The sequence below is a fragment of the Gigantopelta aegis genome, chromosome 9 (assembly GCF_016097555.1).
Source record: "Gigantopelta aegis isolate Gae_Host chromosome 9, Gae_host_genome, whole genome shotgun sequence".
Classification (NCBI taxonomy): Eukaryota; Metazoa; Mollusca; class Gastropoda; order Neomphalida; family Peltospiridae; genus Gigantopelta; species Gigantopelta aegis.
Window position 1 is genome coordinate 25,590,006 of NC_054707.1, and position 14,714 is coordinate 25,604,719.

The window sequence follows — 14,714 nt, forward strand, 5'->3', positions numbered from 1 at the left end:
ACCAGTTATGGATCACTGGTCGGTGCAAGTGGTTTACACCTACCCATTGAGCCTTGCGGAACACTAACTCAGGGTTTGGAATCGGTATCTGGATTAAAAATTCCATGCCTCGACTGGGATCTGAACCCAGTACCTACCAGTCTGTAGACCGATGGCCTAACCACGACGCCACCGAGGCCGGTTGTATTCTGTTGTACGTTTCGCACAGTTCTTTACACTGTTTTACATAATTATGAAAAATGTTATTTGAATTAATCATGTTGATGTACTTACCTTTGTTTGACCCCAATAGCTGATCTCTATTTTTGTGCTGGGGTGTCGTTAAATATTCATTCATTCATGAATTCCATAAATGAAGATTTCTTACAAAGACACATTTTATTAAATAAACAACATATAAATGCATATAATACATTACAATAAAAAAAAAATAGTAATCTAGATTGAGATGTTTAAAATAAAAACAATCCACAGTACATTTTCCTGAAATCCATCTGTTCTATTGTCCACACGATATACACTTATCTGACGGAAATAAGACTGTTGATAGCGTAGCAGATACACTCCTCTTGGTTATAGATACATGCTGAGTACTCATGTCTTCAACAGGATGGTGTCTCTTTTTAACATAAGAGGCGGGACGTAGCCCAGTGGTAAGGCTTGATGCGCGGTCGGTTTGGGATCGATCCCCGTCGGTGGGCCCATTGGGCTATTTCTTGGCTATAGATACAAGCCGAGTACTGCAACAGGATGTTGTCTCTTTTTAATATATTTCATATTTCCGAATGTCCGATTATACCATTCATGGTTCGTACCCGTGACACCTAGCATCTAGATGAGAAGGGATGCTCTTGCAGATATTATTAAGTCGAGAGTTTGTATCATCCCATGACTCCCTCATAGTCAAAAGTCTTTAAAACAATTTATATCAACTACCTATTCTAAGTTAGAAGCTTAACTATGATATTAGCTTGGGTGGGGGGGGGGGGGGGGGGGGGTCTGTTCAGGATTACATAGGTTTTGTGTGCATCTGTGCAGCAATGATACGACGTTGTCATCCATGATACTTTTATTGCAACAGTACACACTGGCGTAGCCAGGATTTTAATCTTGGGGTGGGGCAACCCACACTGTGTAATGTATGTATCTTTGATTTTATAAAAACAATTACAGTAAAAAAAAAAAGAACGAAAAAAGGTGTCATTGGGGGACATTGCATTACTATACTGTAATATTATTAACTAAGATGACACTACAAGAACATTATAATTTGTTCATTAAAAAAGAAAGAAAAAGAGTTTGATATCAAATCTGACAACGGCAGGGCATGGAATAAGGAAGTAAAATAGTATCTATTAGTATTATTTTTAATAGCAGGACAAAAGAAATATATCTTGCTAAAAATACAATATGACGTGCTAGAAATAGGAATGTTGGTGTGTGAAAAGGTTGGACCGTATGACGTCTAAGATGTTTGGAACATTATAGAATTAAAATATTTAATTTCGAAAATGTGGTTTTGTTAATTTAATAACATTTTGTTTTCAGTTATATAATTAAAAAATAAAATCATTCTATAGGATAGGATTTAAAGTGAGTTTTCTATCTTATTGCGTTCAATTTCCCATTAAATCATATTATATAATTGGTAAAATTCACAAATTATCACACAAAATGCTAGAAACAGAACAGTAGCAAACCAAGACTATATTGCCTCGAAAACGCGTCTCCAGGCATCAATATTTAAATATTTGCCTGACGGAGTATGCCCCCAGACACCCGTAGATACCTCGCTCTCTTCAACCTTGCCCTTCTTATAATTTGTGAACCCCACCCTTTTAAAAATCCTGTGTCCGGCCCTGGCAGGTACATATACAACACAATATAGTACAAAAACGCTTTATTTCAGTTCTTACATATGGTGCATACATATAATTAAAAGATGTTCGGTGAAAAAAAGGATGACTGGCGGGCATTGCATTAACCACCACCACCCGGCTACGCCAATACATAAAATAAACTTTGCATATACAAATTCCACATTTGGAACTGGAGGCAAAACGGGTATGACATTTACAAAAAACATTTGTACAAGCATGGCACAGACAAACATAATACTAAATTAATATTAATAAGGAATACATATGAATACCGAATACAAGAAATGTTCGCTAGATCAATTCAGTTCAATTCAATTCAGTTTGTTGCATCAATTTAAGCAAAAGAACTGCTCCCGAAGGACTGCAAGCATGGATCAAAATGGAGGGTGTTGGAGGAACACCCCCCCCCCCCTGCCATACACACACCATAATAACATACACACACATACATACACACACATACACACGCACACACGCGCGCACACACACACACGCGCGCGCGCGCACACACACACTCACGCACACACTACACCCACCCGACGAAAATTCAGAAAATTCCAGTGTTTAGCAGATGAAAATAATGCGGAGATGGTATGGGAATTATTTTTACGTGGCCATGTCCAATGAAGGTTGTTTGTTTACTTTTGAATATTGTACGTGCCCCTTTTATGCGTTGCGCCCACTGCCGTGAAACATTCTGCATCCGTCCCTGCCAGTTATAACAACGTTAAAAAAAAAAGCAAAAGTACCCACCACCACCACCACCACCACCACCCTATTCTCCATATTATCAGCCTAATTGTGACTCCTGCTCGATTTCACCACTGAGATACATCTATAATTTCCACCCTTAATGTGGGAGAAAATCGGTGTATGTGGTATCGGCACACTCACTCTGGGTTAGAGATAGTACTGGAATCAACACCCCAACATCGGCTCAGGTGGGACACGAACCCGGTATCTACCAGCCTTAGGTCATGCGGTTTAACCACTACACCACCGAGGCCCATGTTAGCACAGTATCTGTCAGCTTCCATTACATTACATTAGCGAGATTCCTCTGATGACTACATGTCAGAATTACCAAATGTTTGACATCCAATAGCCGATGATTAATCAATCAATGTGCTCTAGTTGTGTCGTTAAACAAAACAAAATGTCAAATTTTTTCCCCCATTACTCGACCAAATCCAATTTCTCTATAATCAAACTGGTGTTTATCAGGCGTCACGTTACATACCGTAACGGGAGTTAAAGAGAGCGTCAGCATGAGCTCGTATTCGAGCCGGTGTGTTCTGACGCAGGTGTGGTGTTCCAGCACGACTGAGGATGAATCGCCAGTTTTCGTTTTTATCACTCATGGAGGAATATGTGAAAGATGACAAGTAAAACTGGATATACCTGTTGGCGGTTGGTCTGGGCATTCTTCTTTGTAACATGTATTCTGTTTGGTGAGTAATAGTGTACATGGAAATCTGATTAATTGTTATGTAAGTGAAATGCACAAAAGTAATTGGGGTAATAGCATGTGTACGTTTCCCATACGTAAACATATAAATATTATTTGTAAATTTGTTACTGCAATACCGTAAGTATGGCGAAATATGTGTATTTATTTGAACATTCTAATCTGTTAAAACGTAGTGGTGTCGTGGTCAAGCCATGGTGCATAAGGCTGGTAGGTACATGGTTCGCAGCGCAGTAACGACTCCCACACAGAGCGAGTTTTAACAACTCAATGAGTAAGTGTAGGGTCACTACATCGACTTCTCTCTCACTAACCACCCACTGACCCACTGTCCTAGACAGACAGCCCAGACAGCTGAAGTGTGTCCCCATGCGTCCGTCCGTCCGTGCGTGCGTGCGTCCGTGTGTGTGTGAGAGCTTTTTATCGAGCATTTGTATATATAATACTAATTTATAAATAGGTGATATAGATTGTGTTGTTGTTTGTTGGGTAAGGGTTTTTTTATTTATTGTTTTATTTGTTGTGTTTTATTAGTGAACTTTTCGAATGATGCGCACATAATAATATATATGGTTATCAAATCAGTTTTCTGTCGAGAGAAGGGTGATAGTCAAGTATATTGTTGAACTAGTCCTTCAGTGGACACAAATATCTTTTTGTGGCTTTATTCTTCCGGTTACCAAAAATAAACAAAAACAAGAACAAAAACAAAAATGAAAAGCAATTAATTATCTGAACAACAGTCAACTAATTGCATCTCAAAACCAGTTATCTAATCCTGTCTGAAACCAGTTATCTAATCCTGTCTCAAAACCAGTTATCTAATCCTGTCTGAAACCAGTTATCTAATCCTGTCTCAAAACCAGTTATCTAATCCTGTCTCAAAACCAGTTATCTAATCCTGTCTGAAACCAGTTATCTAATTGGTGCAGCTGCAGTTTACTGATGTCAATCACAAACAAAACATAGGTTTTGATAAATTTGCGAGTTTTTGTTAACTGGATATTCTCATCTGCCATGATGACGCCAAAGAAGTCTCGTCGAAGTTTCAGTGTACTGTGTATATCTAATTATTAAATAGTGGGGCGATATGAGATGGCAGCTTTAAGAGTGAATCTCACCTGTAGCATATTAACGAGTCCTGCAACTAGTCTTTGGACATGTAAATAAGATTCTCTGTGATGGTTGTTGAAAGGAGCGATCGTTGAAGGTATCTTTATGCGAAACAGCATCATCGTAGATTTGGAGTGTCCCCAACGTAAAATAGAACCTTTGTTGAACCAGGCCCCGTACTTATAAAACTGGAGTCCAGACTCAATTTTAATGACGCTTACAATTTGTATGGCGTTGTCATGACATTACTGTCTCGGACTATATTAGAATCTCGAGTCTAGACTCTAAAAGTTTTATAAGCACCAGGCCAGAATCATTGTAGTAAATATGTGCTAGTACGTTTGTGGGGTACTACAAAAGTAGAATGGCACTTTTTGTGCAACTCTAAGTAGTAAGTACGGTATCCACCGTGTATCACCGTACACCAGATATTGTAATCTCTACAACGAGGGTAAAACTAAAGACCAATGCATCGAGGTAAGTTATTTGCCTTTTTCATTAATACGGTGCTGACTAATGCCGACTAGTGTTATGCGACAGACAATTTGCTAATAAAATTATTCGTCAAAAGGTCATTTGAAATCGTCTGTAATAAACACAGTGTAACGATTGCTCATCGTCAGTTTCACAATACCCCGAGAAAAACGTCCATGAAAGTTATGTATCTTTTGGTATATCTGTCTAGCCCCAAACTACGATGTTACGTGTACCGTGAAGTGAGATCGAGCGGACCAGCCTCGGTGGCGTCATGGTTAGGCCATCGGTCTACAGGCTGGTAGGTACTGGGTTCGGATCCCAGTCGAGGCATGGGATTTTTAATCCAGATACCGACTCCAAACCCTGAGTGAGTGCTCCGCAAGGCTCAATGGGTAGGTGTAAACCACTTGCACCGACCAGTTCTGGTTCAACGAAGGCCATGGTTTGTGCTATCCTGCCTATGGGAAGCGCAAATAAAAGATCCCTTGCTGCCTGTCGTAAAAGAGTAGCCTATGTGGCGACAGCGGGTTTCCTCTAAAAAGCCGTGTCAGTATGACCAAATGTTTTACGTCCAATAGTGGCGTCGTTAAATAAAACAAACTTTACTCCTTTTTTTAGATCGAGCGTAGCAATGTAGCAAATATCCAGTGTACTTCACATTGTTTCATATGATTATCACAAAATGATGACAATATAGTCTGTTATCGTTATCAATAGAATCTAAACAATGGTAATTCACATTAAAGCTGAGCTATATCTTAATAATTAAAACAACATGTTTGATTCCGCGTATGCTTGTATTAAAGTAAGGTCCCTGTGTTATGTCTTTTCGGAAAAGGTGTCTATATTGTGAAGATATTATTGAACGTTAACCTTCAGTCACAGTCAAAATGTTTGAGAGACAGTTACGGCATCAAAGTGTTGAAGAAACATGTTTCAAAAATGTCAGATATGTTTATACAGAGATACGGACATTTGCCCCCCAGGACATTTGCCCCCCAGTCCAAAAATGGCTAGGTGGACATTTGCTCCCCAGTCGAAATGATGGCTAGGACATTTGCCCCCCAGTAGAAATGTTGGCTAGGACATTTGCCCCCCAGTAGAAATGTTGGCTAGGACATTTGCCCCCCAGTTGATATCTACTATATTGATAAAATGAAACAAAAACACTAAATATTGTGAGCAATTTTAATTTTGTACGAAACAACTTTCATTTTGGATAAATATTTATATAATACATATTTAAGTTTGAGCACATGTTGAAAAAGCACATTAGAAAGCACATTGGGGGCAGTGAACATTACAAAAAGAGGCTTATATATGCTTGAATTTTAAGACAATTAACACTAATTTTGCAAGTTTGTAATACATGTTCACTTTCTGTTCACTTTGATCATTAATTGATACATGTTCACTATCTGTTCACTTTGATCAGTAATTGATACATGTTCACTATCTGTTCACTGTTATCAGTAATTGATACATGTTCACTATCTGTTCACTTTGATCATTAATTGATATATTTCCACAATATGTTCAGAAGAAGAACATAACAGAACTTTATTATTGGAAGAAACCATCATATTTTAAGCTATTGCAACTATATAACATACAGAAGTTTAATCAGCTATGTAATTTTGGAATATATTTATTTCAAGCAGATAAATTAAGAAAATGTTATCTTAAGGTATTTGCCGTTTGTTTTATGTGACGTATGTTTTCTTGTTTATCAGAGCCTGTTCTCCTGTATTTTATGTATGTTATGTCTTATGTTTGTAAACAGATGAGCTGTAAAGCTCAATGTTAATTAAGAACTTATTAAACACAGTAATTTAAGTTGTTAATTAAACCAATTTTTATACTGGGGGCAAATGTCCTAGCCAACATTTCTACTGGGGGGCAAATGTCCTAGCCAACATTTCTACTGGGGGACAAATGTCCTAGCCATCATTTCGACTGGGGGGCAAATGTCCACCTATCCATTTTTGGACTGGGGGGCAAATGTCCTGGGGGGGAAATGTCCTGGATTCGTTTATACAATGTTCGAAAATCCATCGGTTGAACAATTTTAACACACAAACACAAACACAAACACGCACAGGAACACAAACACACACACACGCGCGCGCGCACACACATTATTAATATTATTCAGTCAATATCTGATATTTATTGTGTACAAAACTGAAATGATGGTTTTTTCAGACATTCATTTAGTGATAAACAATTATCCACAAACGTATTCCATATTGGATAAGTATGTGTCCTTTTAAATACCAAAATGAATATTAGTTATTAATAATATTACCCATATGGGCTCAAATATACGGGTTAATATTAATATTTTTTTAATATCTGCACAGTGTGCAGATTGCTTAAATTGGCTGATTGGTGGGCTTAGTGAAGACAAGGTATGATTGGCTTTTACGAACTGCCGGGACTACTTTTTATTCATCCTCTCTTTCATTCATATGTTAAACTATTACTACAAACTATAAATATTGTTAACGAATATTTAACGGGGAGTACATTTTAGTACATATACATAAAATGAAAATATTTAAAAAACAATGAAATAGATAATATAAGAAAATGTTTTAATTTTTTAAAATGTAATAAATATGTCGGACGTCTACAAAGACATCGTCTGCTAACACGAAAACCATGGCTTCGTTTCTGTTACCAAGTCTTTTAAACGATGTAGTTCAAGTTGATTAGGAGGGTTGTCAGCATTGTACAATAGTAAAAATTGAGATGTATTTTGACTTCGAGTGTGAGACGGTTTCGTCCCCGACCCCCGAGCCTGAATCGTACCATCCCTGGCTGTCACAGGAAGTGATAAACAATCTTACGCATGATGACTTTTTGACGCCCCTATGGCAAAACCTGATGACAGCTTCGTAGATGTCGTTGATAGTGACATAGATACTTCTTTAACGAAGAACGAAAATGTAAACAAAGAAAAAACAACACAAAATCTTAAAGTGATCAATGCATTTCTTGTCAACAAACTGCAAGAACACCGACCTATTGATCAAATTGCCCCTTCTGAACTGAATGCAATATTGTGCAAATGTTTCATTAGTGTGAGGAAAGTTGATGGCACCCAAGTACGAAGCCGTGTCTTTGACCGGTTTTAAAGGCAGAATTGACCGGCATGCAAGGCACAAACTATGGCTGTGCACTAATTGATTCTTTAGTGGTACAATACGGCCTATGATCAGCACTTCCCCACAGACGAATGACCTGGGGCGATGTAACAGTAAAACAAGATTCTGAAGGGCCATGAATACATCGAGTGTATTGAAAGAGAATCCTAAACACGGGCCGGAGAAAATCCTACAGGCGCTCGTGTCGTCACTCCAAAAGCATGAGCAGTATCCGATGAACGCGAGAAATATCCCGTTAGTTTGTATCAGCCTCGGTGGTGTCGTGGTTACGCCATCGGACTTGAGGCTGGTAGGTATAGGGTTCGCAGCCCGGTACCGGCTCCCGCCCAGAGCGAGTTTTAACGAATCAATGGGTTCACTGCACCCTCTTCTCTGCCACTAACAACTAACAATTAACCCGCTGCCCTGGACAGACAGCCCAGATAGCTGAGGTGTGTGCCCAGGACAGCGTGCTTGAATCTTAATTGGATATAAGCACCAAAATAAGTTCAAATGGATGAATGTACAAACTATTCCGCGGTCTAAGACCATGCAATTTCTTCAGAAATGAAGATCCCTGTTATTTAACAATGCGCACACTTGGGGTATCGAAACCTGGCGAAATGTGGTCAAAACATTTTTACGGTAAGAACTGGACATTTGGGACACTTATATCACTTATGGGAGTTGACCTTATGACCGATGGTACATGAAGCGGAAACGCTTATTAGTTCGCTACATTGAGCTCCCCTCTTCACACTGAATGGTCTATCGATCATGATGGACGAACTAGAGCTATTGGAGTTTACCTCCTGCCAAATCGTTATCCTACTGCACTTAACTAGGGACGTCACGTCACTATCAATCACCGCGTTACCACGATGAAACAACACTTCCCATTACACACAAGTTGGACTACGTTCATAAGTGAATTTCACGGCTGTAACTACATTTTGTCTAACTAGATCACGAAAAGAAGGTCGAGGGGGTAGGTTCACAATTTTATAGCGCAGCGACCCTCAGACCATCCACTTAAGACTACGAGTTGGTTGCTCTCCACGTTTTATAAATCCACAATTTACATGCCGACCATGTATCTTCTGATTCTTTTACTGCCTCCCCCTCTCCCCCCCCCCCCTCCCCCCCCCCCCTCCAATATACGTCCTGGGGTGGGTGACCATCTGGGGATAGAATAGACTAGATGTTTAACGACACCCCAGTAGACCATTTGAGAACACCGAGTGCTGAAGACATATTTTACTTAGCGTTGGGGGAAATTAGCCTTTTCCACTGTGCTAGATAAATATGTCTAGCTGTTAAAGTCATATTTACGACAGTCGACGGTCATAACTTGTTGAGTTTTTAAAATATTTTTTCGTTGTCTGTTCACAGGGAATCATAATTTTAGTGGCGTTTTAAACGAAACAAATTACGTTTTTCAACTTCATATATATATATATATATATATATATATATATATATATATATATATATATATACACACACACACACACACACACACACACACACACACACATATCAATGATATTGCAGAATTGGAACTTTATTTTTGCGTGGATGGTTAAATGAGTTACAGATGGTTCTAGAATAAAGAAACTTTAGTTTACAAAAGCTTTGTTACTGTAATAAAATGGGAAACAAAACGAATCAATTACTGTTGTGAGGTGTAGATATAAAGGCAGTTCTAACCCGCGAGACAAAATAAATTTTTCGGGGCCTCGATATTGCTCCGCTCTCACACACAAAAAATTCCCTTGGGTTGGAATTGCCTTCTCTCTATCCCAGAACGGTGATAGATTTTATTAGTAAAAATAATGTCTGGAAACGTCACATAAGATAAAATTACTTTACTGTGATACTTTGTATTATTAACCGTTACTGTGAAGGAATTCAAAATAAAATTGTCTTTTATTAATTAATATGTTTTAAATAATATTATAATGATTATTTCTGTTTGGCTAATCCGGGTATGAATCAAAAAATAAACGTGGCAGATATATAGATATATATATATATATATATATATAAAATGACATACAAATTTCAGAGAACAACGTAGAACAATAGCATATTTAAAAGAAGATTATCTTTTTCATCTCTTATTTTTGAATTATCGATACTAGTATGTGCCTTTTCTGTTGCTCATAAAGTACATTAATAGTTACCAGGATGAGCAGAAACAAACTGGATAATTGATAACTTAAGCCAGACGTGGAGCACAGATCAACTCTTATCCACCGCGTTTAACAACAGACTTGCTTTAAGTTAGACTGCGCCATTAACGCTCGTTAAAAAACGTTCAGCGGAATAGACTCAGAGATAACTTTTAAAACATTTCGCGAACCGTTTCCAATATCGTTTAAATTAATATTTAATTTATTGTCTTGCTTATATCTACTTCAATTTGGAGTACGCTGTCCTGTCGGTGCTGTTATCTTACACCTCCCGAGTAAGCCGTTTGTGGGTGGGAGCCGCTACTGGGATGTGAACTCAGTACATACCAGTCTTAAGGCCGATGGCCTAACCAATACACCATCGAGGCCAATCCTACTGATATCAATTACCATTATTGGCAGATGTGAAAAATTCTCTCACTGCCCTGTTTCTGTAATTATCATATCTGGAGCAATATCTAGCTTTAACAATTGTTCACTGCAGTCTTGATGACTCTACACTATCTTTATTTATTAGTGCCAGCAGGGAGACGGGTTTCTTGTCTTCACGCCATATTTCAGTGAGAACTGGTAATCGATTGACGTATTGTAAGTGTTCTTTGACGTGCTTGGTGATATTTATGAATCACGCCAATGTAATGAATAATCTCACGGCAGTGACATGTTTAAATACGAGTATTTTCTCGGTTAAAAAGGGGCATTACTGAAAGTTACGAGCATTCGAAAGAATATAATTAAAAAGATCTCGGTCGCACAAATTATTGTTATGCCATTTGGTTTACGGCTGGTATGTGGGTTCGTATCTCATTACCGGCTTTACTCTAGGCTGGGTGCACTACTTAACGGAGAAGGAAGGAAGGGAATGTTTTATTTAACGACGCACTCAACACATTTTATTTTCGGTTATATGACGTCAGACATATGGTTAAGGACAACACAGATATTGAGAGAGGAAACCCGCTGTCGCCACTTCATGGGCTACTCTTTTTCGATTAACAGCAAGTTTTTTTTTTATATATATGTACCACAGGATAGCACATACAACGGTCTTTGATACGCAAGTCGTGGTGCACTGGCTGGAGTGAGAAATAGCTCACTGGGCCCACCGACGGGGATCGATCCCAGATCGACCGCGCATCAGGCGAACGCTTTACCACTGGGCTATGTCCCACCCCTGCGTAATGGAGAAGTCGAAAGCCACTACACCGACATCATAACACTAACCATTAACATCTGTCCTGGATATCCCAGATAGATGAGGTCAGCGCTATTGTGGCCTGATACGTTTATTGTTTTATTATTATTATTATTAGTTTATATTATGTTTCAGCAAATTCAATATGGCGTCCAAAATGACCGCTAGAACATCCATCATATGTAACCCAGGATGATAATTATGCTGTTTAGTCAGGTTTTGGGGGGTCAAGGACATAACTCAAATCCAATAGTGTTGCTAATACAGCCACTGCTTGAATCGAAAACATTCCAGCTTTTTGCATGTGGCCTTCCATGACATGTAGTTTGGCAGTTCATAAATATATGATCTGTGCGGTTACAGTTAATGCATTGGTTTATATTGAGATTTTGTTCAAAATGGCTTCTAGCTATTTACCAAGGTGACTGCCTTTAATCATAAAACAAAATATTTATACTGCAATGAGCATCAATTGTGTTCAGTGTTTAATTATTTGGTTTACCGGGGTACATTTATTTTCACAACATATGCACAAAAATCGTTTCAGTTTATAAGAGTGTCACTTACAATCAACTAGTAAAACATACACCTAAGTTCCTAACATTTCAAGACTAGCATAGTTCGTCACCAGTACATGAGGTAGAGTTGCTGATATCTAACGAATAAAACGTGTTGCTTTTCACATTCAGAAACTAGGTTGTTAGTGTTTTACTACAATCAGTTTGATGTGTTATGACAGACACCAACATTTTTTTTTTTTTTTTTTTTTATTGTCCCCAGACCATTAGACAGTGCCATTAATATTGTGCAGTTCAAATTATTCCTACTACAGCTACAAACTGTTGCGCCCTTATCTGATAAAAGTGTGCGGTGGGCATCAGAAAGAGAACTGTATTTTTGGAAGAGAATTGGTAGGAGTATTTTGATTCTTTGTGTTCTTTGTCCAGGCAGAGAACTCATGATCCAATTCTGTTTTGTTTTGTTGTTTGTTTGTGGGTTTTGTTTTGTTTTGTTTTGTTTTTCTTTGGGGGGGTTTTTTTTTTTTTTTTTTTATGTTTTTGTTTGTTTTTTTTTTTTTTTGGTTTTTTTTTGGGGGGGGTCTTTTTGTGTGGGGGGGGTTGTGTGTGTGGTTTTTATTTATTGTATTGTATTACTGATGGGCTGAGTGACAGCCTCATCCAAGGTCTCTTTGTTTGGATGCTAACGACTTGAATGTTGTTCCCTTCACAGTAACTGTTTGTATAAGCAGTCAGCTCTCAGTATTTTAGAGCAGTTCCATTACCTATTCCACAGAACTATATTTCATGTTCGCTGTGTACTACAGTAGCTAAAGTCTGTACAACACAATCTGTGAGTGAAGAGATTAGCCAGTGTATGACAGACATTTATAGCAGACACGGATGTCCTCACAGCATGCTAAACCAGAAGCTGGTTTTAACATTTTAATGTGGTTGTTGTCATCGCCCCTGTCGAGTCGAACATCACTGTTGGTACTGGAGCTGACTCGTGCAATAGGACATCCTTGATGTGGATTCCTGATTGTTAGCCTGGACTCCTATGGCTCTCGTGTAAATGCGATTTGTGCCATAGACTTTGATGTCTTCGACATTGGCATGTTTATTTCTTACTACCATATTAAAGACTCCCATCAGTTTGTTTTGCTACCCAGCAAATAGAGAACTCAGTCGGTAGTCTGTCGTGCATCTATTGGACTGTGAGCGCAAGAGCATTACCCCGTGTGGTACTCATGTGTATAGCTGCTCTATGGATAACTTGAACCTCAACATAGTTGGCTCCATCAACACTGGTTGCTGTGAAACAAACCAAGTTTCTGAGTGTAAGTTTTTAAGTGGTAACATCTAACCTGAGACGCATTGAACTCCATTTGACACTCTGTTTTTCCCATTACCATAGTTTGACACCCAATAGCCGATGTATGTTTCGTGCTGGGGTGTCGTTAAACATTCATCCATTCATTCATTCCATTTGACACTCAGCTCACGAAGACATGAAACTACATTTAGGGATGAAGGTCTTTCATATTGAGCTGTTAAGAAATGGACTGCTGAATGTAAACACGACAAGACACCTACAGAAAATAACCCACGGTCAGGTTGTCCTAAAGTTGTCACATCTAACACTCAAGTATTTAGACAGTGTCAGATGTCACACCTTTCAATCAAGTGTGTATACATTATCAGTTGTCACATCTAACACTCAATTGTGTAGACATTGTCAGCTGTCACATCTAACACTCAAGTATGTAGACAGAGTCAGATGTCACATCTAACACTCAATTGTGTAGACATTGTCAGATGTCACATCTAACACTCAAGTATGTAGACACTGTCAGCTGTCACATCTAACACTCAAGTGTGTTGACACTGTCAGCTGTCGCATCTAACACTCAAGTATGTAGACACTGTCAGCTGTCACATCTAACACTCAAGTGTGTAGACACTGTCAGCTGTCACATCTAACACTCAAGTATTTAGACAGTGTCAGATGTCACATCTAACACTCAAGTGTGTAGACATTGTCAGATGTCACATCTAACACTCAAGTGTGTAGACATTGTCGGATGTCACATCTAACACTCAAGTATGAAGACAGTGTCAGATGTCACATCTAACACTCAAGTATGTAGACACTGTCAGCTGTCACATCTAACACTCAAGTATGTAGACACTGTCAGCTGTCACATCTAACACTCAAGTGTGTAGACAGTGTCAGATGTCACATCTAACACTCAAGTGTGTAGACTGTGTCAGATGTCACATATAACACTCAAGTGTGTAGACATTGTCAGATGTCACATCTAACACTCGTGTGTAGACACTGTCAGATGTCACATCTAACACTCAAGTATGTAGACACTGTCAGCTGTCACATCTAACACTCAAGTGTGTAGACACTGTCAGATGTCACATCTAACACTTCTTAAAAGGAAGGAAGAAAATGTGTTATTTAACGACGCTCTCAACACATTTTATTTACGGTCATATGGCGTCGGTGATATGGTTAAGGATCACAGATATTGAGAGAGGCAACTTTTTCGATTAGCAGCAATGGATCTTTTATATGCACCATCCCACAGACAGGATAGCACATACCATGGCCTTTGTTACACCAGTTGTGGAGCACTGGCTTGGAACGAGAAATAGCCCAATGGGCCCACCGACGGGAATCAATCCTGGATCGATCGCGAATCAGGTGAGCGCTGTACCACTGTACATC

General features: G+C 38.8%; 1 protein-coding gene across 1 annotated transcript in view; it reads left to right on the plus strand.

Moving 5' to 3' along the window:
- The first annotated feature begins 3,198 nt into the window (after window positions 1-3,198).
- The window catches only part of LOC121382108, a 58,778-nt gene continuing 47,262 nt past the window's right edge, over window positions 3,199-14,714 (plus strand). The window contains exon 1 of the mRNA XM_041511607.1: window positions 3,199-3,331. Coding sequence (XP_041367541.1) covers window positions 3,259-3,331 — 73 coding nt within the window. The 5' untranslated portion in view covers window positions 3,199-3,258. The remainder of the gene's footprint in view (window positions 3,332-14,714) is intronic.